Source organism: Tachyglossus aculeatus, unplaced genomic scaffold, assembly GCF_015852505.1.
Source record: "Tachyglossus aculeatus isolate mTacAcu1 unplaced genomic scaffold, mTacAcu1.pri scaffold_1_arrow_ctg1, whole genome shotgun sequence".
In the NCBI taxonomy this organism is placed as follows: Eukaryota; Metazoa; Chordata; class Mammalia; order Monotremata; family Tachyglossidae; genus Tachyglossus; species Tachyglossus aculeatus.
This window is the reverse complement of record NW_024044915.1, coordinates 109,499-133,907: the sequence shown is the minus strand read 5'-3', so window position 1 is coordinate 133,907 and position 24,409 is coordinate 109,499. Positions and strand designations below refer to the sequence as shown.

General features: G+C 47.3%; 1 protein-coding gene across 1 annotated transcript; it reads left to right on the top strand.

Annotated features, from left to right (window-relative positions):
• The first annotated feature begins 13,844 nt into the window (after window positions 1-13,844).
• ACTG1 (actin gamma 1) lies at window positions 13,845-19,642 on the top strand. Its single transcript, XM_038742834.1, has 6 exons — window positions 13,845-13,957; window positions 15,933-16,066; window positions 16,177-16,416; window positions 16,794-17,232; window positions 18,236-18,417; window positions 18,516-19,642. Exons 2-6 carry the CDS (start codon window positions 15,944-15,946, stop codon window positions 18,657-18,659), a joined length of 1,128 nt encoding a protein of 375 aa, XP_038598762.1. The 5' UTR covers window positions 13,845-13,957; window positions 15,933-15,943; the 3' UTR covers window positions 18,660-19,642.
• The last annotated feature ends 4,767 nt before the right edge of the window (window positions 19,643-24,409 follow it).

Sequence of the window (24,409 nt, the reverse complement as noted above, 5' to 3'; positions counted from 1 at the left end):
ATTATTATTATTTGTTAAGCACTTACTAGGCCCCAAGCACTGTACTAAGCGCTGGGGCAGATCCAATGAATCATGTTGGACACAGTCCATGTCCCACGTGGGGCTCGCGGTCTTCATCCCCACAGTCTTCTAGACTGTGAGCCCACTGTTGGGTAGGGACCGTCTCTATATGTTGCCAACTTGGACTTCCCAAGCGCTTAGTACAGTGCTCTGCACACAGTAAGTGCTCAATAAATACGATTGATTGATTGATTGATTTTACAGATGATCTAACCGAGGCACAGAGGAATAATAATAATAATAAATGATGATGGTCTTTGTTAAGCGCTGACTGTGTGCCAGACACTGTACTAAGCATTGGGGTGGATACAGGCAAATCGGGTTGGACACAGCCCCCGTCCCCCGTGGGGCTCACAGTCTTCATCCCCATTTTACAGATGAGGGAACCGAGGCCCAGAGGAAGTGAAGTGACTTACCCAAGGTCCCACAGCAGACGAGTGGAGGAGTCGGAATTAGAACCCGGATCCTAGAACCCAGGTAAGCGCTTTATAAATACCACTGGCTGAGGGACTGATAATAATAATAATAATAATAATGGCATTTGTTAAGCGCTTACTATGTGCAGAGCACTGTTCTAAGTGCTGGGGGGGATACAAGGTGATCAAGTTGTCCACGTGGGGCTCACAGTCTTCATCCCCATTTGACAGATGAGGTAACTGAGGCTCAGAGAAGTGAAGTGACTTGCCCAAGGTCACACAGTAGACATGTGGCGGAGTCGGGATTCGAACCCATGACCTCTGACTCCAAAGCCCGGGCTCTTAAATGCCCAAAGGTCAAGGATCCAAGTGCACACGCTATCATTTAGTGAATTAAATGAATTTTGCTTTGGAGTAACTGTATTAAAAAAATCCATAAAGAGTTACTGATCGATCCCGACTCCGATCCAAACCACCTCTGTTGTACCATGGCTCAATGGAAAGAGCCCGGGCTTGGGAGTCAGAGGTCGTGGGTTCTAATCCCGCTCCCGCCGCTTGTCTGCTGTGTGACTTTGGGCAAGTCACATCACTTCTCTGGGCCTCAGTTCCCTCATCTGGAAAATGGGGATGAAGCCTGTGAGTCCCACGTGGGACAACCTGATCACCTTGGATCTCCCCCAGTGCTTAGAACAGCACTGGGAACATAGTAAGCGCTTAATACCATCATCACCATCATCCTCACCTCTCTGGGCCTCAGTCCCCTCATCTGGAAAATGGAGATTAAGACTCCAGGACAGGGGACTGTGTCCGACCTGACGGGCTTGTATCTACCCCAGCGCTTAGTATGGTGCTTGGCACATAGTGAGCACCTAAAGCAGTGTCGCTTAGTGGAAAGAGCCCGGGCTTGGGAGTCAGAGGTTGTGGGTTCTAATCCCGGCTCTGCCACTTATCAGCTGGGTGACTTTGGGCAAGTCACTTCACTTCTCTGGGCCTCAGTGACCTTATCTGTCAAATGGGGATGAAGACTGGGAGCCCCACATGGGACAACCTGATCATCTTGTATTTCCCCCCAGTGCTTGGAACAGTGCTTGGCACATAGTAAGCGCTTCACAAATACCATTATTATTATCATCATGGTATTATAATATTATTCCATAATATTATAATAAAATATAATGATATTATACAATATTATAACATAACATAACAATATAATATAATATAACATAACATAACATAATATAATATAATATAATATATAATAATGTCATAATATAACATAGTATAATGTGATATAATATAATATAATATAATATAATATGATACGATATGATATAATATAATATGATATAATATAATATAATGTAATAATGTCAATATAATATAGCATAATATAATATAGCATAATATAATATAATGTAATATAATATAAAACACAATGCAATATAATATAAATAGGACATTATAATATAATATCATTATATTGTCATGATATTATAATATCATGACAATATAATAACATAATATAATGGTGTATATAATATTATAATTGCCATTCTTAGTAATAATAATTATCAATGATTAATTAATATAATTATTAATGATAATGAATGCCACTGTTATGATTTTTAGGGTTGTTAATTGTCTTAGTTTTCAGCCCTGAGGTAAATGGCGCTTCCGGGTGGCGGTTGGGCGCCCCCTGGCGGCCCTTATGCGGAACTGCAGCCAGGCGCCATAAACATAGCCATTCATTCATTCATAATAATTAATTCATTCATCCAATCGTATTTATTGAGCGCTGACTGTGCGCAGAGCACTGGACCAAGCGCTTGGGAAGTCCAAGTCGGCAACATCTAGAGACGGTCCCCACCCAACAGCGGGCTCACAGTCTAGAAGGGGGAGACAGACGACAAAACATAGTCACAAAATAAAATAAATAGAATAGTAAACATGTACAATTAAAATAAATAGAGTAATAAATATGTACAAGCATATATACAGGTGCTGTGAGTAGCACCTAGGCCACGCTCGCTGAGAGGACACCGGGAAGGATCCTTAAACTCCATCCGCACTCTTTTGGTTGGTGGTATTTGTTAAGCGCTCACTATGTGCGAAGCACTGTTCTAAGCGCTGGGGGGATACAAGGTCATCAGGTTGTCCCCCGTGGGGCTCCCAGTCTTCATCCCCATTTGACAGAGGAGGGAACTGAGGCCCAGAGAAGGGAAGCGACTGGCCCAGAGTCACCCAGCAGACAAGTGACGGAGGCGGGATTAGAACCCACGACCTCTGACTCCCAAGCCCGGGCTCCTTCCACTCAGCCTCGCTGCTTCTCTAGATTCTTTAGATTCTCCTTTAAATGGTATTTGTTAAGCGCCTGCTATGTGCCGAGCGCTTACTGTGTGCGGAGCGCTGTACTGAGCGCTTGGAAAGTCCAATTCATCAACAGATAGAGACAATCCCGACCCGACAAGGGGCTCACAGTCTATAATTATGGCATTTATTAAGCTGTTATTATGTGCTAAGCACTGGGCTAACCACACAGTCAGGTTGGACACAGTCCCTGTCCCACATGGGGCTTACATCTCCATTTTACAGATGAGGTCACAGAGGCCAAGGGAATAATAATAGTAATTGTGGTATTTGTTAAGCAGTTACTGTGCGTCAGGCACTGTACTAAGCGCTGGGCTGGATTCAAGCCAGTCGGGTTGGACACAGTCCCCGTCCCACGTGGGGCTCACTGTCTCCACCCTCATTTTACAGAGGGGGGAACTGAGGCCCGGAGAAGTGAAGCGACTTGCCCAAGGTCACACTGCAGAGGCAGGATTAGAACCCGCGACCTTCCGACTCCCAGGCCGGAGCTCTGTTCGCTAGGCCAGGCTGCCTCCCTTACATTTGGGGTTGGGAAGCACCAATCTGCCAATCTAGCTGAGCAAACATAATAGTAATAATCATCATCATTAACATCATCAATCGTATTTATTGAGCGCTTCCTATGTGCAGAGCACTGTACTAAGCGCTTGGGAAGTACAAATTGGCACGTGATGGCATTTGTTAAGCGCTTACTATGTGTGAAGCACTGTTCTAAGAGCTGGGGGGGGTGGATATAAGGTGATCAGGTTGTCCCACGTGGGGCTCCCAGTCTTCATCCCCATTTTCCAGATGAGGGAACTGAGGCCCAGAGAAGTGAAGTGGCTTGCCCAAAGTCACCCAGCTGGCAAGTGGCGGAGCCAGGATTTGAACCCGTGACCTCTGACTCCAAAGCCCGGGCTCTTTCCACTGAGCCACGCTGCTTTCCCTACAGTCCCATCACTGTTGGGTAGGGACCGTCTCTCTATGTTGCCAACTTGGACTTCCCAAGCGCTTAGTCCAGTGCTCTGCACACAGTAAGCGCTCAATCAATACGATTGATTGATTGATTGATTGACCACCCTGCCCTAGTAGGGTGGTGGAGACCCCAGCCTGACCTCTGACCCCAGGGCCTAGCTATCAGTGACTCAGGCCCTCGCCCGCTATCAATTCCGAGCAAAGGCGAAAGTCCGATCGGCGCGGGATTTCCGGTCTCCGGGAGGGGAATCCGACGGATCCCGGAAAACCCACCAGATATAGCCATGCCTCCTCTCCCCTCCTCCAAGCCCACGCCCGCCCCTCCACACCTGCGTGGCTCAGTGGAAAGAGCCCGGGCTTCCGAGTCAGAGGTCAGGGGTTCAAATCCCGCCTCCTCCAATTGTCAGCTGGGTGACTTGGGGTGAGTCACTTCGCTTCTCTGGGCCTCAGTTCCCTCATCTGGAAAATGGGGATGAAGACTGTGAGCCCCCCGTGGGACAACCTGATCACTTTGTAACCTCCCCAGCGCTTAGAACAGCGCTTTGCACATAGTAAGCGCTTAATAAATGCCATTATTATCATTATTATTATTATTAACCCCACATCCTGCTCTCCTCTGCCCTTCTCTCTCTCTCTGCGCGCGACACACATTGCCCTAAGTACTGTGCTCCTGGCCTCCTCAAAGGAAATCCCTGCTCTCTGTAACACACCCTCTTGCTGGAAGAGGAGGAGGACAAGGAAGGAGGCCTTAGTACCTACAGACTGGGTTATATTTTTTAAAAATGTATCTTGCTTTTAATGGTATTTGGTAAGCGCTTATTCTGTGCCATTCATTCATTCAGTAAGCGCTCAATAAATACGACTGATTGATTATTATTCCCCCTTCTAGACTGTGAGCCCGTTGTTGGGTAGGGACCATCTCTATATGTTACCAACTTGGACTTCCCAAGCGCTTAGTACAGTGCTCTGCACACAGTAAGCGCTGAATAAATACGATGAATGAATGAATGAATGAAAGGAAGGAGGCCTTAGTACCTACAGACTTGGTTATATTTTTAAAAAATGTATCTTGCTTTTAATGGTATTTGGTAAGCACTTATTCTGTGCCATTCATTCATTCAGGAAGCGCTCAATAAATACAATTGATTGATTATTATTCCCCCTTCTAGACTGTGAGCCTGTTGTTGGGTAGGGACCGTCTCTATATGTTGCCAACTTGTACTTCCCAAGCGCTTAGTACAATGCTCTGCACACAGTAAGCACTCAATAAATACGATGAATGAATGAATGAATGAATGAATGAAAGGAAGGAGGCCTTAATACCTACAGACTTGGTTATATTTTTTAAAAATGTATCTTGCTTTTAATGGTATTTGGTAAGCGCTTATTCTGTGCCATTCATTCATTCAGTAAGCGCTCAATAAATACGATTGATTGATTATTATTCCCCCTTCTAGACTGTGAGCCCGTTGTTGGGTAGGGACCATCTCTATATGTTGCCAACTTGGACTTCCCAAGCGCTTAGTACAGTGCTCTGCACACAGTAAGCGCTGAATAAATACAATGAATGAATGAATGAATGAAAGGAAGGAGGCCTTAGTACCTACAGACTTGGTTATATTTTTAAAAAATGTATCTTGCTTTTAATGGTATTTGGTAAGCGCTTATTCTGTGCCATTCATTCATTCAGGAAGCGCTCAATAAATACAATTGATTGATTATTATTCCCCCTTCTAGACTGTGAGCCCGCTGTTGGGTAGGGACCATCTCTATATGTTGCCAACTTGTACTTCCCAAGCGCTTAGTACAGTGCTCTGCACACAGTAAACACTCAATAAATACGATGGAAGGAATGAAAGAATGAATGAATGAAAGGAAGGAGGCCTTAGTACCTACAGACTTGGTTATATTTTTTTTAAATGTATCTTGTTTTTAATGGTATTTGTTAAGCACTTATTCTGTGCCATTCATTCATTCAATCGTATTTATTGAGCACTTACTGTGTGCAGAGCACTGTACTAAGCATTGGGGTAGATAATAATAATAATTGTGGTGTTTGTTAAGCACTTATTCTGTGCCCAGCACTGTACTAAGCATTGGGGTAGATAATAATAATAATTGTGGTATTTGTTAAGCACTTATTCTGTGCCCAGCACTGTACTAAGCATTGGGGTAGATAATAATAATAATTGTGGTATTTCTTAAGCGCTTATTCTGTGCCAGGCACTGTACTAAGCACTGGGGTAGATAATAATAATTGTGGTATTTGTTAAGCGCTTATTATTACCAGGCACTGCGCCGAATCCTATTTGCCCGTATCCCGGCTCCGCCACTTGTCAGCTGTGTGACTTTGGGCAAGTCACTTAACTTCTCTGGGCCTCAGTTCCCTCATCTGTAAAATGGAGATTAAGACTGTGAGCCCCCCATGGGCCAACCTGATCACCTTGTAACCTCCCCAGCGCTTAGAACAGTGCTTGGCACATAGTAAGCGCTTAACAAATACCATCATTATTATTATTATTGGACACAGTCCCTGTCCCACGGGGGGCTCGCAGTCTCAATCCCCATTTTCCAGATGAGGGAACCGAGGCCGGGAGAAGTGAAGCGACTTGCCCAGGGCCACGCAGCAGTCGGGTGGCGGAGCCGGGATTAGAATCCACGACCTTCCAACTCCCAAGCCCGTACTTTATCCACTCCACCATGCTGCTTCCTTGTTATATCGTTCTTTTGAACACTCCCAAGCGCTCAGTCCAGTGCTTTGCTCACAGTAAGCGCTCAATAAATACCACTGACTGACTTGCTCCTGCAAGTCAAAGTTCACCCTGGTAGGAGAGGCTGGAGTGGACTCTGCCTGGGTCAGTGACTGAGGGCTTAGCGCTTAGTACAGTGCTCTGCACATAGTAAGCGCTCAATAAATACGATTGATGATGATGAGGGGAAGGGAGTGAGGTCTCTAAATTCCTTGAGAGTGGGGATTGAGTCTACTAAACTCTATTAGACTCTCCCAAGTGCTCAGTACAGTGCTCTGCACGCAGTAGACTGGAAGATCCTTGGAGAGCGGGGATCGTGTCTTGCTCACCGTATTGTACAGAAGAAGAAGAGGATGAGAAGGAAGAAGAAGAATAGAGGAGGAGGAAGGGAAGGGGAAGGAGAAAGAGAAGAGGAGGCAGGAGGGGAAGAGGAGGAAGAAGAAGGAGGAGAAAGAAGAAAAGGAGGAAGAGAAGAAAGAGGAGAAGAAAGGAGAAGGAGAAAGAGGAGAAAAAGCAGCAAGGTGAGAGAGAAGGAGGAGGAGAAGAAAGGAGAAAGAGAAGAAGGAGGAGGAGGAGGAGAAAGATGGAGAAGGAAGAAGAGGAGAAAGAAGGAGAAAGAGAAGGAGGAGAAGAAAAAGAAAGAAAAGATAGGAGAAAGAAGAAGAAGAAAGAAGGAAAAAGAAGGAGAAGAAGGAGGAGGGGAAGAAGAAAGAAGGAGAAGGAAGGAGAAAGAAGAAGAAAGAAGGAGGAAGAGAAGAAGGAGGAGAAAGAAGAAGAAGGAAGAAGGAGAAAGAGAAGGAGGAGGAGAAGAAAAAGAAAGAAAAGATAGGAGAAAGAAGGAGAAGAAGAAAGAAGGAAAAAGAAGGAGAAGAAGGAGGAGGGGACGAAGAAAGAAGAAGGAAGGAGAAAGAAGAAGAAAAGGAGGAAGAGAAGAAGGAGAAGAAAGAAGAAGAAGGAAGGAGAAAGAAGGAGAAGAAGAAGGAGGGAGAAAGAGAAGGAGGAGGAGGAGAAGAAAAAGAAAGAAAAGATAGGAGAAAGAAGGAGAAGAAGAAAAGGAAAAAGAAGAAGAAGGAGGAGAAGAAAGAAGGAGAAACAGAAGAAGGAGGAGGGGGAGAAGAAAGAAGGCGGGAGAAAGAAGGAGGAGGAGAAGAAAAAGAAAGAAAAGATAGGAGAAAGAAGGAGAAGAAGAAAAGGAAAAAGAGAAGAAGGAGAAGGAGGAGAAGAAAGAAGGAGAAGAAGAGAAGAAGAAGAGAAGAAGAAAGGAGAAAGAAGAAGAAGAAGAGAAGAAGAAAGGAGAAAGAGGAGGAGGAGGAGAAGAAAAACAAGAAGAAGAAAGAAAGAAGAAGGAGGAGGAGGAGGAGAAGAACTGTGTTTGTTAGGCACTTACTATGTGGTAGGCATTCTGTTAAGCACTGGAATGGGTCCAAGCCAACCGGGTTGGACACAATTCCTGCCCCACATGGGGCTCCCAGTCTTCATCCCCATTTTCCAGATGAGGTCACTGAGGCCCAGAGAAGTAAAGTGACCTGCCCAAAGTCACCCAGCTGACAAGTGGCGGCGGCGGGATTAGAACCCACGACCTCTGACTCCCAAGTCCGGGCTCTCCCCACTAGGCCACACTCGCTCGATACAGTGCTCTGCACACAGTAGAGGACGGCAATCATGTAGAGAAGCAGCGTTTAGCTTGCATTTACCCCGGCGCTTAGAACAGTGCTTGCCACATAGTAAGCACTCAACCAATACCATTATTCATTCAGTCGTATTTATTGAGCGCTTACTGTGTGCAGAGCACTGTACTAAGCGCTTGGGAAGTACAAGTTGGCAACATATAGAGACGGTCCCTACCCAACAGCGGGCTCACAGTCTAGAAGATTATTATTATGTCTGCTAACTGAATTGTGCTCTCCCAAGCGCTCAGTACAGTGTCCTGCCCACAGTAGATTGAAAGAGGCGTAGACACCAAGGATCATGTCTACTAACTGTAGTGCACCTTGCAACGAATGAATCAATCGATGAATCAATCAGTAGTATTTATTGAGAGCTTACTATGTGCAGAGCACTGTACTAAGCGCTTGGGAGAGGACAATATAACAGATTTAGTGGTCCCATTCCCTGCCCGTAATGAGCTTGCGGTCTAGAGGGGAAGACATTAATATAAATGAATGAGTAATAATGAGTAAAATAAATAATTTATTCATTCAATCGTATTTATTGAGCGCTTACTATGTACAGAGCACTGTACTAAGCGCTTAAGAAATTTAGCAGGATAAATTTAATAACATTTTTGCTTTTTCCGTAAAGGAACCAGTGTCTTCACATTAAAATCAAAGCATTAGATTTTATGGTGTCATATTCATTCATTCAATTTATAACATACAATTGTATTGTCCCCTCCCAAGCACTCAGTACAGTGCACTGCACACAGTAAGCGCTCAATAAATACGAATGAATGAAGATACGTACCTAAATGCTGTGGGTAGCGGGAGGGGTGAATATCAAATATCCAAAGGTCGCAGACCCAAATGCAGAGACAAAGAGCCTTAGGTGGGCAGAGATCATGGCTCTTGACTTTATTGGACTCTCCCAAGTGTTCAGTACAGCACTCTATGCCCAGGAGATTACAAGAGCCTGAGGGGTTAGAGAAGCAGCGTGGCTCAGTGGAAAAAGCCTGGGCTTTGGAGTCAGAGGTCATGGGTTCAAATCCTAGCTCCACCACTTGTTAGCAGTGTGACTTTGGGCGAGTCATTTCACTTCTCTGGGCCCCAGCGACCTCATCTGGAAAATGGGGATTAAGACCGTGAGCCCCATGTGGGACAACCTAATTGCCTTGTATCTACCCCAGCGCTTAGAACAGTGCTTGACACATAGTAAGCGCTTAACCAATACCAACATTATTATTATTATTGGCAGCAGTGTGACTTTGGGCGAGTCACTTCACTTCTCTGGGCCTCAGTGACCTCATCTGGAAAATGGGGATTAAGGCCGTGAGCCCCATGTGGGACAACCTAATTGCCTTGTATCTACCCCAGCGCTTAGAACAGTGTTTGACACAGAGTAAGCGCTTAACAAATACCGACATTATTATTATTATTGGCAGCAGTATGACTTTGGGCGAGTCACTTCACTTCTCTGGGCCTCAGTGACCTCATCTGCAAAATGGGGATTAAGACCGTGAGCCCCATGTGGGACAACCTAATTGCCTTGTATCTACCCCAGCGCTTAGAACAGTGTTTGACACATAGTAAGCGCTTAACAAATACCGACATTATTATTATTATTATTGGCAGCTGTGTGACTTTGGGCGAGTCACTTCACTTCTCTAGGCCTCAGTGACCTTATCTGCAAAATGGGGATTAAGACTGTGAGCCCCATGTGGGACAACCTAATTGCCTTGTATCTACCCCAGCGCTTAGAACAGTGTTTGACACATAGTAAGCGCTTAACGAATACCGACATTATTGTCAGCTGTGTGACTTTGGGCGAGTCACTTTCCTTCTCTGGGCCTCAGTGACCTCATCTGGAAAATGGGGATTAAGACTGTGGGCCCCCCATGGGCCAACCTGATCACCTTGTAACCTCCCCAGCGCTTAGAACAGTGCTTGGCACATAGTAAGCGCTTAATAAATGCCATTATTATTAGTAGTAGTAGTAAAGATCACCTCTACTAACTGTATTGGACTCTTTTATATGCGTGTGTTATTAAGCGCTTACTACGTGCAGAGCACTGTACTAAGCGCTGAGTTCCTCGCTTCCAAGACAGCAAATTCTGGCTTGGTTCGAGTTCCCCCTTCCTCCGCCCTTTCCCCATCTTCCGCTGAACCTTGGTGAAGTAACTGCGCGCCTCCGACCCTCAGTTTTTCCATCCGTTCAATGGGATTCTACTATCCTCCTCCGGATAGCATAAAAAACCAGAGCCTACGGACGGAGTAGCTCTCAAATCATTTGGGCCCCGGGGCTTGGAAAATAAAAGCCACGCGTGGAAAAATCCGGCTGGGGCCTGGTTTAATAATAATAATAATAGTTATTGTTAATATATGTAATTATATATATAATATAATATATGTAATATATATGTGTAATACATATAATATGTATGTAATATGTAATATGTGATAAATACATATTTATTACTCTATTTATTTATTTATTTATTTTACTTGTACATATCTATTCTATTTATTTTATTTTGTTAGTATGTTTGGTTTTGTTCTCTGTCTCCCCCTTTTAGACTGTGAGCCCACTGTTGGGTAGGGCCCGTCTCTATATGTTGCCAACTTGGACTTCCCAAGCGCTTAGTACAGTGCTCTGCACACAGTAAGCGCTCGATAAATACGATTGATTGATTGATTGATGTAATTGTATATTATGTAGAGAAGCAGCGTGGCTCAGTGGAAAGAGCCCGGGCTTTGGAGCCAGAGGTCATGGGTTCTAATCCCGGCTCCGCCACTTGTCAGCTGGGTGACTCTGGGCAAGTCACTTCACTTCTCTGGGCCTCAGTTCCCTCATCTGGAAAATGGGGATGAAGACTGGGAGCCCCCCGGGGGACAACCTCATCACCTCGTAAGCTCCCCAGCGCTTAGAACGGTGCTTGGCACAGAGTAAGCACTTAATAAATGCTATCATTATTATTATTATTATTCTTGTTAACTGAGAAACAGCGTGGCTCAGTGGAAAGAGCCCGGACTTGGGAGTCAGAGGTCATGGGTTCTAATCCCGCCTTCACCATTTGTCAGCTGTGTGACTTTGGGAAAGTCACTGTCATTCATTCATTCATTCAGTTATATTGATTGAGCGCTTACTGTGTGCAGAGCACTGGACTAAGCGCTTGGGAAGTCCAAGTCGGCAACATCTAGAGCCGGTCCCTACCCGACAGCGGGCTCACAGTCTAGAAGGGGGAGACGGATAACAAAACAAAACATAGAAACCAGATAAAATAAATGGAATATTCATTCATTCATTCAATCGTATTTATTGAGCGCTTAACTGTGTGCAGGGCACTGGACTAAGCGGAAGTCCAAGTCAGCAACATATAGAGACGGTCCCTACCCAACAGTGGGCTCACAGTCTAGAAGGGGGAGACAGACAACAAAACAAAACATTATTATTATTATTATTATGTACACGTGAAATAAATAAAATAAATTAGTTGATATCAACAAAATGTATAAACCCAATAAAACAGAATAAATATGTACAAGTAAAATAAATACATAAAATAAGTAAATAAATTAATATCAACAAAACATATAAACCAAATAAAGTTAATAGAATAAATATATACAAGTAAAATAAACAAATAAAATAAATAAATATCAACAAAACATATAAACCAAATAAAGTAAATAGAATATGTAAGAGTAAAATAAATATCAAGAAAACATATAAACCAAATAAAAAGTAGAATACGTATAAGTAAAATCAATCAATAAAATATATCAATCCATATCAACAAAACATAGAAACCCAATAAAATAAATAGAACATGTACAAGTAAAATAAATCAATAAATAACAAAACATATAAACCAAATAAAATAAGTAGAATACGTATAAGTAAAATCAATAAATAAAAGAAATAAATCCATATCAACAAAACATAGAAACCCAATGAAATAAATAGAACACGTACAAGTAAAATAAATCAATAACAAAACATATAAACCAAATAAAATCAATAGAATACATATAAGTAAAGTCAATAAATAAAATAAATAAATCCATAGCAACAAAACATAGAAACCAAATAAAATATAGAATATGTGCAAGTAAAATAAAGAAATCAATAACAAAACATATAAACCAAATAAAATCAATAGAATATGTATAAGTAAAATCAATCAATAAAAGAAATCAATCCATATCAAAACATAGAAACCCAATAAACTAAATAGAACATGTACAAGCAAAATAAATAAATAACACAACATACAAACCAAAGTCAATAGAATACGTAGCAGTAAAATCAATCAATAAAAGAAATAAGTCCATATCAACAAAACATAGACACCCAGTAAAATAAATAGAACATGTACAAGTAAAATAAATAAATAACAAAACATATAAACCAAATAAAGTAGAATACATATAAGTAAAATCAATCAATAAAATAGACAAATCCATATCAACAAAACATAGAAACCCAATAAAATCAATAGAACATGTACAAGTACAATAAATAAATAAATAACAAAGCATATAAACCAAATAAAATCAATAGGATACGTAGAAGTAAAAATCAATAAAAGAAATAAATCCATATCAACAAAACACAGAAACCCAATAAAATCAATAGAACATGTACAAGCAAAATAAATAAATAAATAACAAAACATAGAAACCAAATAAAATCAATAGGATACGTAGAAGTAAAAATCAATAAAACAAATAAATCCATATCAACAAAACACAGAAACCCAATAAAATCAATAGAACAATGTACAAGTAAAATAAATAAATAAATAACAAAACACAGAAACCAAATAAAATCAATAGAGGACGTAGAAGTAAAATCAATCAATCAAAGAAATAAATCCATATGAACAAAACGTAGACACCCAATAAAATATATAGAACATGTACAAGCAAAATAAATAAATAAATAATAACAAAGCATAGAAACCAAAGAAAATCAATAGAATAAGTGTGTACACGTGAAATCAACAAAATATATTAATTGATTAATAGAGTAAGTAACAAATATGTAGGCACATAGATACAGGTGAATGAATGAATGAATGTGAGGATGTGAATGAATGGTGCAGGCCCCTCAGAGGCCTGGGGGAGATGCCCAGCCCCCCATGGTTTTTGCAATTCCTGGGCCCCCCCCCCAAAAAAAGAGCCCCCATCCCCCCCATTGCAGGTTTGGGGAGGGGGGGCCCCCCAAAAATGGTTGCATTTTTCTGGAAGCAGGGAGGAAAAATGCCCAATAAAGGGGGATGATTTAGCTTTTTTGGGGGGGGGCGGGAAAAATCCAGGAATTATTTAGCATTTTTTGGGGGGGGTTCCTTGTTGCCCCTCCCCCCTGCAGCATTTTTGGGGGGACACAGAGGAGGCCTCAACCCCCCCCCCGGTTTCCTTTATGCAGGTTCCCGGGTTGCGCAGGGCGGGGGGAGGCAGAAAAAAAAAGTGGGCGTGTCCCGGCGACGCCGGCCCCCACGTGACCCTGCCGGGCCAGCCAATGGGCGGCCGTGTTTCGGAAAGATGTCCATATATGGCCATGTTCTGGGGCTGCGCGCGCTGCCGCCGCGGGCCCGCGCGCGCGCCTCCTTTAAGTACCCGCGGGGGTGGCAGGGAACGGTCTCACTCCGCAGCCGCCCGTCGCCCTTGCAGTCGTCCCGGGCCCTTCCTCCTCCATCTTTCTCCTCCTCTTCCTCCCCGGATCTTCTCCTCCGCTTAGCGCCCGGCCCAGGTAAATTCATTGATTGGGACGGTGGGCACGGGCTCCTCAGGTGCCCTCTTTTTTTTTGGGGGGGTATGGGTGCTTTTGGGGGGGCGGCCCCCCCGGATCGGGGGAGATGGTATGGTCGCGCATGCGCACGGCCCATCCCTGTAGTCGAGCGGGTTTTTTTATGATTTCCCCCCCCCCCCCCGTCTGGGGGTCGGTGGTTCCGTTCGGGTTGTACCACCACAGGAACAAAAGTAATGGTGTTGGGGCGGGGGGTGTCGGAGTTTTCCATTGTGGGGGGGCGGGGGGGAGTCGATGGGGTTTGGTCCCCACCCCTCCCCGGCCGATGGGGGCGGGGCCGCCCATTGATTGGACGCCGGGTTGCCTGGAGGGAAATTTGAACAGAAGTGGCGCAGGCGCAATGGGGGGGGAACCCGCGGGGACGACGATGCAGGCGCAATGGGGGGGAAAAAAAAAAATCAGGGAGGAAAGCGGCGCATGCGCAATGGGGGGGTCGGGGAGGAAAGCGGCGCAGGCGCAATGGGATCAGGGAGGGGAACCAGCGCAGGCGCAATGGGGGGGATTCATTCATTCATTCAATCGTATTTATTGAGCGCTTCCAGTGCGCAGAACACTGTACTAAGCGCTTGGGAAGTCCAAGTTGGCGACATCTAGAGACGGTGCCCTACCCAACAACGGGCTCACAGTCTAAAAGTATGAGTGAATGCTGTTGGGTGGGGAATTGTCTCTGTTCATTCAATCATATTTATTGAGCGCTTACAGTGCGCAGAACACTGGACTAAGCGCTCAATGAATATGACTGAGTGAATGCTGTTGGGTGGGGGATTGTCTCTGTTCATTCATTCGATCATATTTATTGAGCGCTTACAGTGCGCAGAACACTGGACTAAGCGCTTGGGAAGTCCAAGGAGGCCACATCTAGAGACGGTCCCTACCCAACAGCAGGCTCACAGGCTAGAAGGGGGAGACGGACAACATAACAAAACATATTAACGCCGTAAAATAAATAGAATAGTAAATATGTACGAGTATAATAGAGGGGAATCAGGGAGGAAAGCGACGCAGGCGCAATGGGGGGACACTCGGGGAGGAAAACGCGCAGGCGCAATGGGGGGAAATCGGGGAGGAAAGCGCGCAGGCGCAATTGGGGGAGCAGGGCGGGAAGCGGCGCAGGCGCAATTGGAGGAATCAGGGAGGAAAGTGGCGCAGGCGCAAAGGGGGGATCAGGGAGGAAGACGACGCAGGCGCAGTTGGTGGGGGGGGGGGTCCCGGGCTAGTGCGCACGCGCGTTGTGGGCGTTGTCCCTGGTGTTCTCTTCAATTATTTTTCGTTTGCACGGTGTGTTCCGGGGGTGGCGCTGTAGCAATCGCGTTATACGCGGTGGGGGAGGGGCGGGAGGCCACCCCCCTCTAAGCCCCCCCCAAACCGGTCCTATCTTGTTCCTCCTTAATCACTGCTGGCCTTGGTCGGAGCACTTACTACACGTCAGGCGCTGTGCTGAGCGCTGGGGTGGACAAAGGGGACCTCTGGGGCGCTTAGCAGGTGCAGAGCACTGGGCTAGACGCTGGGGAAAGGACCGTCCGACGGCTGGGAGGCGCGGGGGGGGGGCGGCCCCCTTCGCCAATCAATCAATCAATCGTATTTATTGAGCGCTTACTGTGTGCAGAGCACTGTACTAAGCGCTTGGGAAGTCCAAGTTGGCAACATATAGAGACGGTCCCTACCCAACAGTGGGCTCACAGTCTAAAAGAGGGAGATGGAGAACAAAACCAAACATACTAACAAAGTAAAATAAATAGAGTAATAAATACGTGCAAACATACAGATGCTATGGGGAAGGGAAGAAGGTAAGATGGGGGGAAAGCAAAGGCTTCTGGGAGGGCGGCCCCCCCACCCCCCGCAAAGGCTTCTGGGAGCCGGTCCGGTCCTGGGGGAGGCCGCCACCCTCAGGCCCCCAACTCCCTGTCGCCCCTTGTAGATTGACCCAAGATGGAAGAAGAAATCGCCGCCCTCGTCATCGACAATGGCTCCGGCATGTGCAAAGCGGGCTTTGCCGGGGATGATGCCCCCCGAGCCGTCTTCCCCTCCATCGTCGGCCGCCCCCGCCACCAGGTGAGGAGAGAGCGAGCGGGGACCCCCGCCCCGGCCCTGTCCGGCCTTCCCTTCCCCTCCCTCGGCGGGCGGTTCTGGGCGCTGACCTCCCTCTCCCTCCGCTCCCCCAGGGTGTCATGGTGGGCATGGGGCAGAAGGACAGCTACGTGGGCGACGAGGCCCAGAGCAAGAGGGGCATCCTGACGCTGAAGTACCCCATCGAGCACGGCATCGTCACCAACTGGGACGACATGGAGAAGATCTGGCACCACACCTTCTACAACGAGCTGCGCGTGGCCCCCGAGGAGCACCCCGTCCTGCTCACCGAAGCCCCCCTCAACCCCAAGGCCAACAGAGAGAAGATGACACAGGTGCCACCCCCCGCCCCCACTTCCTGCCCTGCCTCTCTCCTCTTTCCCTTTCACTATTCAACCTTCACCTTTCCAGTTTGCCCATTTGTCTTCAAGCATCTCTTTCCCCTTTCAACGTTTCAGGATTTCTGTTCTCTCCTGGCATTTCCCTCCTGAAGCCTCAAGGTTTCTTTTCGTTTGCGTGGCTGCCTGGGTGTGGTTTTCTCGTCTTGCTTTTTTTCCCCCCCCTCCCCGTGTCATCTCCGGGGCACATCCAGTTTGCACGCATGCTGGCACGCGTGTGTGGCGGGAACGGGGGGGCGGTTGTATGTGGTGTGTGATGGGTTGGGCACCCTCGCGCGCACACCCCCCCCAACAGAGCGTGTCTCCCGCCGCAGATCATGTTTGAGACGTTCAACACTCCGGCCATGTACGTGGCGATCCAGGCGGTGCTGTCCCTGTACGCCTCGGGCCGCACCACGGGCATCGTGATGGACTCGGGCGACGGGGTGACCCACACGGTGCCCATCTACGAGGGCTACGCCCTGCCCCACGCCATCCTGCGCCTGGACCTGGCGGGCCGCGACCTGACGGACTACCTCATGAAGATCCTGACGGAGCGCGGCTACAGCTTCACCACCACGGCCGAGCGGGAGATCGTCCGGGACATCAAAGAGAAGCTGTGCTACGTGGCCCTGGACTTCGAGCAGGAGATGGCCACGGCCGCCTCCTCGTCCTCGCTGGAGAAGAGCTACGAGCTGCCCGACGGCCAGGTCATCACCATCGGCAACGAGCGCTTCCGTTGTCCCGAGGCCCTGTTCCAGCCTTCCTTCCTGGGTGAGTGGCCCGTTCCCCTGGAACGGCGGGAGCGGGAAGCGTCCCGTGCTCTCGTTAGCCCTTACCGTGGGCGGAGCGCTGTACCGAGAGAAGCAGCGTGGCTCAGTGGAAAGAGTACGGGCTTTGGAGTCAGAGGTTATGGGTTCAAATGCCGGCCCTGCCGACGGTCTGCTGTGTAACTTTGGGCAAGTCACTTCTCTCGGCCTCTCAACTTAATCCAATGGGGATTAAGTCCCCCATGGGACAACCTGATCACCTTTGGGCAAAGTCCCTTAACTTCTCTATGCCTCAGTGGCTTCATCTGGAAAATGGGGATTAAGACTGAGCCCCGTGTGGGACAACCTGGTCACCTTGTAACCTCCCCAGCGCTTAGAACAGTGCTTTGCACACAGCGCTTAGTACCATCATTATTATTACTAAGTGTTTGGGGGCAGTACAGTCCAGATGTCAAGTGCTTACAATAGTAAGTGCTTAACAAATGCTATCGTTATTAATCATTTATTCATTCAATCGTATTTATTAAGCGCTTAGTACAGTGCTCTGCACGCAGTAAGCGCTTGGGAAGTACAAATTGGCAACCTGTAGAGATGGTCCCTACTCAGCAGTGGGCTCATTACTATTACTACAATGCGCCAAGTGGTCCTTGATGCTCTGGGGGCAGATTCAAGGTCATCATGTTGGACGCAGTCTCCATCCCACGTGGGACTCCCATTCTCTACCCCCATTCGAGAGAGGAGGGGGAGACTGAGGCCCGGAGAAGGGAAGTGACTGACCCAAGGTCACCCGGCAGGCAGGCGACAAAGCCAGGGTTATGAGAGCGCGTGCTGTTTGTCGGGAGGCAGGAGAATAATTGTGGCGATGACGGTGATTTTGGGGGAGATGTCCCTTTCGAGGCCTCAGCTGTGACAAGGGGGTGAAAAGCGGCAGCGGAGCGGACTGGCCCCTGCGATCGCGCTTCTATCGTCGTCGTGATTCCAAGCTCACGTTCTCCCTCCCCGGGCAGGCATGGAGTCGTGCGGAATCCACGAGACCACCTTCAACTCCATCATGAAGTGCGACGTGGACATCCGGAAGGACCTGTACGCCAACACGGTGCTGTCGGGCGGCACCACCATGTACCCCGGCATCGCCGACCGCATGCAGAAGGAGATCACGGCCCTGGCGCCCAGCACCATGAAGATCAAGGTGAGCTCGGGGGGCCGGACGGGCTACCGGCCGCCGCCCCCCCCCCCTCCCGCCGTAGGGCCCCCCCGCCCCGCCTCACGGCCCCCTTCTCCTTCCAGATCATCGCCCCCCCTGAGCGCAAATACTCGGTGTGGATCGGCGGCTCCATCCTGGCCTCCCTGTCCACGTTCCAGCAGATGTGGATCAGCAAGCAGGAGTACGACGAGTCCGGCCCCTCCATCGTCCACCGGAAATGCTTCTAAGCGGAGCCCTCCCTCCCTCCCTCCCTCCCGCACGTCGGGCCCGTGTCCTCCCCCATCTCCCCGTCGTCCTCCCCAAATCCGCCGGTATCGATGGTCCTCACCCCCTCCCACCCATCCCCACCCCGGCAAATGCGTCCACCTCATGCTAGCCTCGTGAAACTGGAATAAGCCTTCTCTCCAAACAGAGCCCACCCCGCGGGGAAGTCGGCCCAACCGGCGCTAGGCACGGACCAGCACCGTCCGGCCTTTCTGTTTTGTTTATTTTTTTTCTTTTCCTTTTTTTCTTTTCATTTTTTTTTTAATGGTTTTGCCCCCCTCCCGTCTCGAAGCTGGGCCGTCATCCTCTCCTCCGCCCCCCCGGAAAAGCGGGCTCACGCTTAGCCTAAAAAGATGTCCACTCGCTGACCGCAAGGTTTTGTCCAAAAGAAGCGAAAAGAGCCTCACGGGTGGGTTTCCCTGCTTATCTTGGGGGGTCTCCGGGGGTCCCTCCTCCCCAAGCTCGGCCCGGCCTGGGGTGGACGGGAGCGCTCGTTATTCCAGAATTACTCCAGGGGCTGGCGGGAGATCGCAGCAGCGGTGAAGGCCGCAGCCCGGCCTGACCCCGCGAAACCAAAATTTTGGTTTTCCGCGTCTTTGGCCGCGCCCCTTCACCTAGCAGAAGCTAGTGGGGAAAATACCACACACAAAAACACACACACACACACACACACACACACACACGGGGCTGAGTCGCTCAACTTGAGTTGCAAAAAAAAGAGAAAAAAATACAAAAAAGCGTCGGCATCTAGACACCTGTAAATTTCTGCATCGTTTAATTTATGTAAGATTTTTGTACGTTGCCTTAATGTTCTCACATGACAGTAGAAAAAAAAAAAAGAGACGAAAACCAAAATTTGTATGTCATCCTAAAGTTGAGAATTGTATCGCCCAGGGAGTCATGGTGTAAGGAGAAAAATAAAATCGAAGAGGAGAAAAAAAAATAAGGCCACCGAGGCAGACTTGATGAAAGTTCGTGAGTTTGGAGGGGCCGGGGGAGCGGCTTTAGAACAGTGTTTTGCGCATAGTTAGGCACCTACCAAATGCCATTATTGCTATCCTCGTCCGGGGGAGGTGAAAATGCTGTCTTTTTTTTTTTTTTTTTCCTTTTTTCCTGACTCCTGAGAGGAGCCAGGCAGGAAGTTAATTTGTTAAGTTAATTAAGCCAGATAATTTGTGGCTACTTGGGGGACACAGCTTGGGGGGCTGTTGACCTTTGGCCCCAGGTGGAGGGGAGCGATGGCCTGGTCAAGAAGCTTATTTATGGATGAAAGGACGCGTCCCGAGGTGAGCTTTTTATTCTGCACCCTCCTCCTTACCACTGAATTAAGTGGCATCAAAGAGTTTGCCGCATGACCTTGGGTTAGTCACTTCTCCAGACCTCATCTGTAATTTGTGGTATGTTGAACGCTTACTAGAGCTTTGCACATAGTAAGTGCTTAATAAATGCCATTATTATTAGTGTTAAAGTAGCGGGGTTCAGTGGAAAGAGCCTGGGCTTTGGAGTCAGGTTCAAATTCTGACTCTGCCAATTGTTGGCTGTGTAACTTTGGGCAAGTAATTTCACTTCTCTGGGCCTCAGTTCCCTCATCTGTACAATGGGGATGAAGATGAGTCCCAAGTGGGATCATTCATTCAATCGTATTTATTGAGCACCTACTGTGTGCAGAGCACTGTACTAAGCGCTTGGGAAGTACAAGTTGGCAACATACAGAGACGGTCACTACCCAACAGCGGGCTCACAGTCTAGAAGGGGGAGACGGGCAACAAAACGTGGACAGGTGTCGAGTCACTATCCAACAGTCTAGAAATCTGATCACCTTGTATCCTCCCCAGCGCTTAAAACAGTGCTTTGCACATAGTAAGTGCTTAATAAATACCATTATTATTACTATGTACCAGGCACTGTACTAAACTGGAGTAGATACAAGATAACTGGGTTGGACCGTCTATGTCCCATGTGTGGGGCTCACAGTCTCAATCATTTTCTAGATGAGGGGATGGACCCAAAGTCCAACAGCAGTTGGTTTGTATCTACACCAGCGCTTAGTACACTGCCTGGCGCCTATTAAGTGCTTAAATATAAGGCCTCAACTAAAGCCCGGTGCCCCCTTGGTACAGGGCCTGTGTTGGACTTGGAAAAAGCTGCTTTAGAAGGAGCTGAACTGAGTAGCTTAGGGGAAAGAGCCGGGTTGTGTGACCTTGGGCCAGTCACTTGGGTGGGCTTCAGGAACCTCACCTGGAAAAGGGGGATTCAATCTAGACTGAGCACCCCAGTACGGTGCTTTGATGCCACAATAATTAGTACTAATTGGCTCGTGGGACAGTAAATGCTCATCAAGTAACCACTGTTGAAAGCGGGCAAACAGTAGCCCTTTTGAGTAAATTAGCAGCAGGGATTTCCTTTTCCTGGGTCCTGCAGGCTGTCCCCTCCGCCCTGCCCTGTACCCCATTTGGTACCCCAAATGTAAGGGAGGCAGCCTGGCCTAGCAAACAGAGCCCAGGCTTGGGAGGCGAAAGTCGTGGGTTCTAATCCTGACTGCCGTGTGACCTTGGGTAAGTCACTTCACTTCTCTGGGCCTCAGTTCCCTCATCTGGAAAATGGGGATTAAGACTGAGTCCCATGTGGGACTGGGGCTGTCCAACCCGATTAGCTTGTCTCCACCCTAAGGCCTGGCATATAGTAGTCGTATTTATCGTATTTATTTAATTTATTGTATTTATCGAGCGCTTAGGGGGTGCAGAGTGCTGTACTAAGTGCTGGGGAGAGGGCACTTAAAGAAAGCAGTGTGGCTTAGTGGAAAGAGCCCAGGCCTTGGAGTCAGAGGTCATGGGTTCAAATCCCAACTCCACCACCTGTTAGCTGTGTGACTTTGGGCAAGTCACTTAGCTTCTCTGGGCCTCAGTTACCTCATCTGTGAAATGGGGATTAAGACTGAGCCCCCCGTGGGGCAACCTGATCACCTTGTAACCTCCCCAGCACTTTGCACATAGTAAGTGCTTAATAAATGCCATTATTATTAATCGTATTTATTGAGCACTTCGGGGGTGCAGAATGCCGTACTAAGTGCTGGGGAGAGGACACTTAAAGAAAGCAGTGTGGCTCAGTGGAAAGAGCCCGGGCGTTAGAGTCAGAGGTCATGGGTTCTAATTCTGGCTCTGCCACTTTTCAGCTGGGTGACTTTCTAGTCCCTTCACTTCTGGGCCTCAGTTCTCTCATCTGTAAAATGGGGGTTAAGACGGGGAGCCCCACATGGGCCAACCTGATCCCCTTGTAGCCTCCCCAGCGCTTAGAACAGTGCTTTGCACATAGTAGGCGCTTAATAAACGCCATCATTATTATCTATTAAGGGCTTACTGCATGCAAGGCACTGTACTGAGCGCTCAAAACGGTGGCTTAGCCGGGGATGTGGTGGCTTTGGGGTTGGGGCCTCAGCAAATCACGGAGGGTCAGTGGAAATCGTTTAGGACAGTGCTTTGCCTATAGTAAGCGCTTAATAAATGCCATTATATAAAGAAATTAAACATTTCCTCACCCATTTGTAGAGAAAAATGCGTCGAGAAAGAAAATATCAGGCGGTGAGGCAGGAGGGGACAGGGAGCGGGCCCGGATTTTATCAGCTATAATCAATCAATCAATCAATCGTATTTATTGAGTGCTTAGCAGGGTGGCTCAATGGAAAGAGCCCGGACTTGGGAGCCAGAGGTCATGGGTTCAAATCCTGGCCCCGCCCATTGTCAGCTGGGTGACTTCGGGCTTGTCACTTCACCTCTCTGTGCCTCAGTTACCCCGTCTTTAAAATAGGGATGAAGGCTGAGTCCCACGTGGGACAACCTGATCACCCTGTATCCTCCCCAGCGCTTAGAACAGTGTTCAGATGAAATAAATTATCACAGGCTTAAAAAGTTCTCGCGAAGAATCGCTTAGGATTTTTTCAGGCCAAGAGTTTTTCTTTTCTTTTTGCATCCCTTCCAAAATTCACTTTTTTGAAAATGGTAACTGTTGAGCACTTACTATGTGGCAGATGCTGTAATAAAAATAATAACGGGACAGGCGAGAACACCTTGTATCTCCCCCAGCGCTTACAGCAGTGCTCGGCACATAGTAAGCGCTCAATAAATGCCATCATTTATTATTTACACATAGTAAGTGCTTAACAAATGCCATTATTGTTATTTCTCGGGCCAGGTGGAATTCATAATAATAATGATGGCATTTATTAAGCGCTTATGTGCATAGCACTGTCCCAATCGTATTTACTGAGCACTTGCTGTGTGCAGAGCACTGTACTAAGCGCTTGATCTCTCCAAACGATGACTGTGGGAATGTTACTCCGCTTGCCACCCCCCTCTCATTCATTCATTCATTCAATCGTATTTATTGAGCGCTTACTGTGTGCAGAGCACTGTACTAAGCGCTTGGGAAGTATAACCCTCTCCTATCCCCGGAATTAATAAGGATGCTGTGCTGAGCACTGTTCTAAGCGCTGGGTAATAATAATAATAATGGCATTTGTTAAGCACTGGGTAATAATAATAATAATAATAATAATAATGGCATTTGTTAAGCGCTTACTATGTGCCGAGCACTGTTCTAAGCGCTGGGGGAGATACAAGGTGTTCTCGCTTGTCCCATTATTATTTTTATTACAGCATCTGCCACATAGTAAGCGCTCAACAGTTACCATTTTTTTTTTAAAAAGTGAATTTTGGAAGGGTTGCAAAAGGAAAAGCAATATTCTTGGCCTGAAAAATCCTAAGCGATGCTTAGCGAGAACTTTTTAAACCTGTGATAATTTATTTCATCTGAAGCGGGAACAGAGCCTTGGAACTGAACTTTATTCTAGTAGAGAAGCAGCGTGGCTCACTGGAAAGAGCCCGGGTTTGGGAGTCAGAGGTCGTGGGTTCTAATCCTGCCACCGTCGCTTGTCTGCTGTGTGACTTTGGGCAAGTCACTTCACTTTTCTGGGCCTCAGTTCCCTCCTCTGTAAAATGGGGATGAAGACTAGGAGCCCCCCCGGGGGGACAACCCGATCACCTTGTAACCTCCCCAGCGCTTAGAACAGCGCTTCGCACACAGTAAACGCTTAACAAATACCATTATTATTATTAAGATGCTGGCTAGTCACTTCACTTCTCTGGGCCTCAGTTGCCTCCTCTGTAAAATGGGGATGAAGACTGTGAGCCCCATGGGGGACAACCTGATCACCTTGTAACCTCCCCAGCGCTTAGAACAGTGCTTCGCACACAGTTGCCGGGCTAGTCACTACACTTCTCTGGGCCTCAGTTCCCTCATCTGGAAAATGGGGATGAAGACTGGGAGCCCCCCGGGGGACAACCCGATCACCTTGTAACCTCCCCAGCGCTTAGAACAGTGCTTTGCACACAGTAAGCGCTTAACAAATACCATTATTATTATTATTATTATTAAGATGCCGGGCTAGTCACTTCACTTCTCTGGGCCTCAGTTCCCTCATCTGGAAAATGGGGATGAAGACTGGGAGCCCCACGGGGTACAACCTGATCACCTCCTATTCATTCATTCGTGTGTGCAGAGCACTGTACTAAGCGCTGGGGAAGTCCAAGTCGGCAACATGTAGAGACGGTCCCTCCCCAACAGCGGGCTCACGGTCTAGAAGGGGGAGACAGACGACAAAACAAAACATATTAACCAAATAAAATAAATATGTACAAGTAAAATAGAGTAATAAATA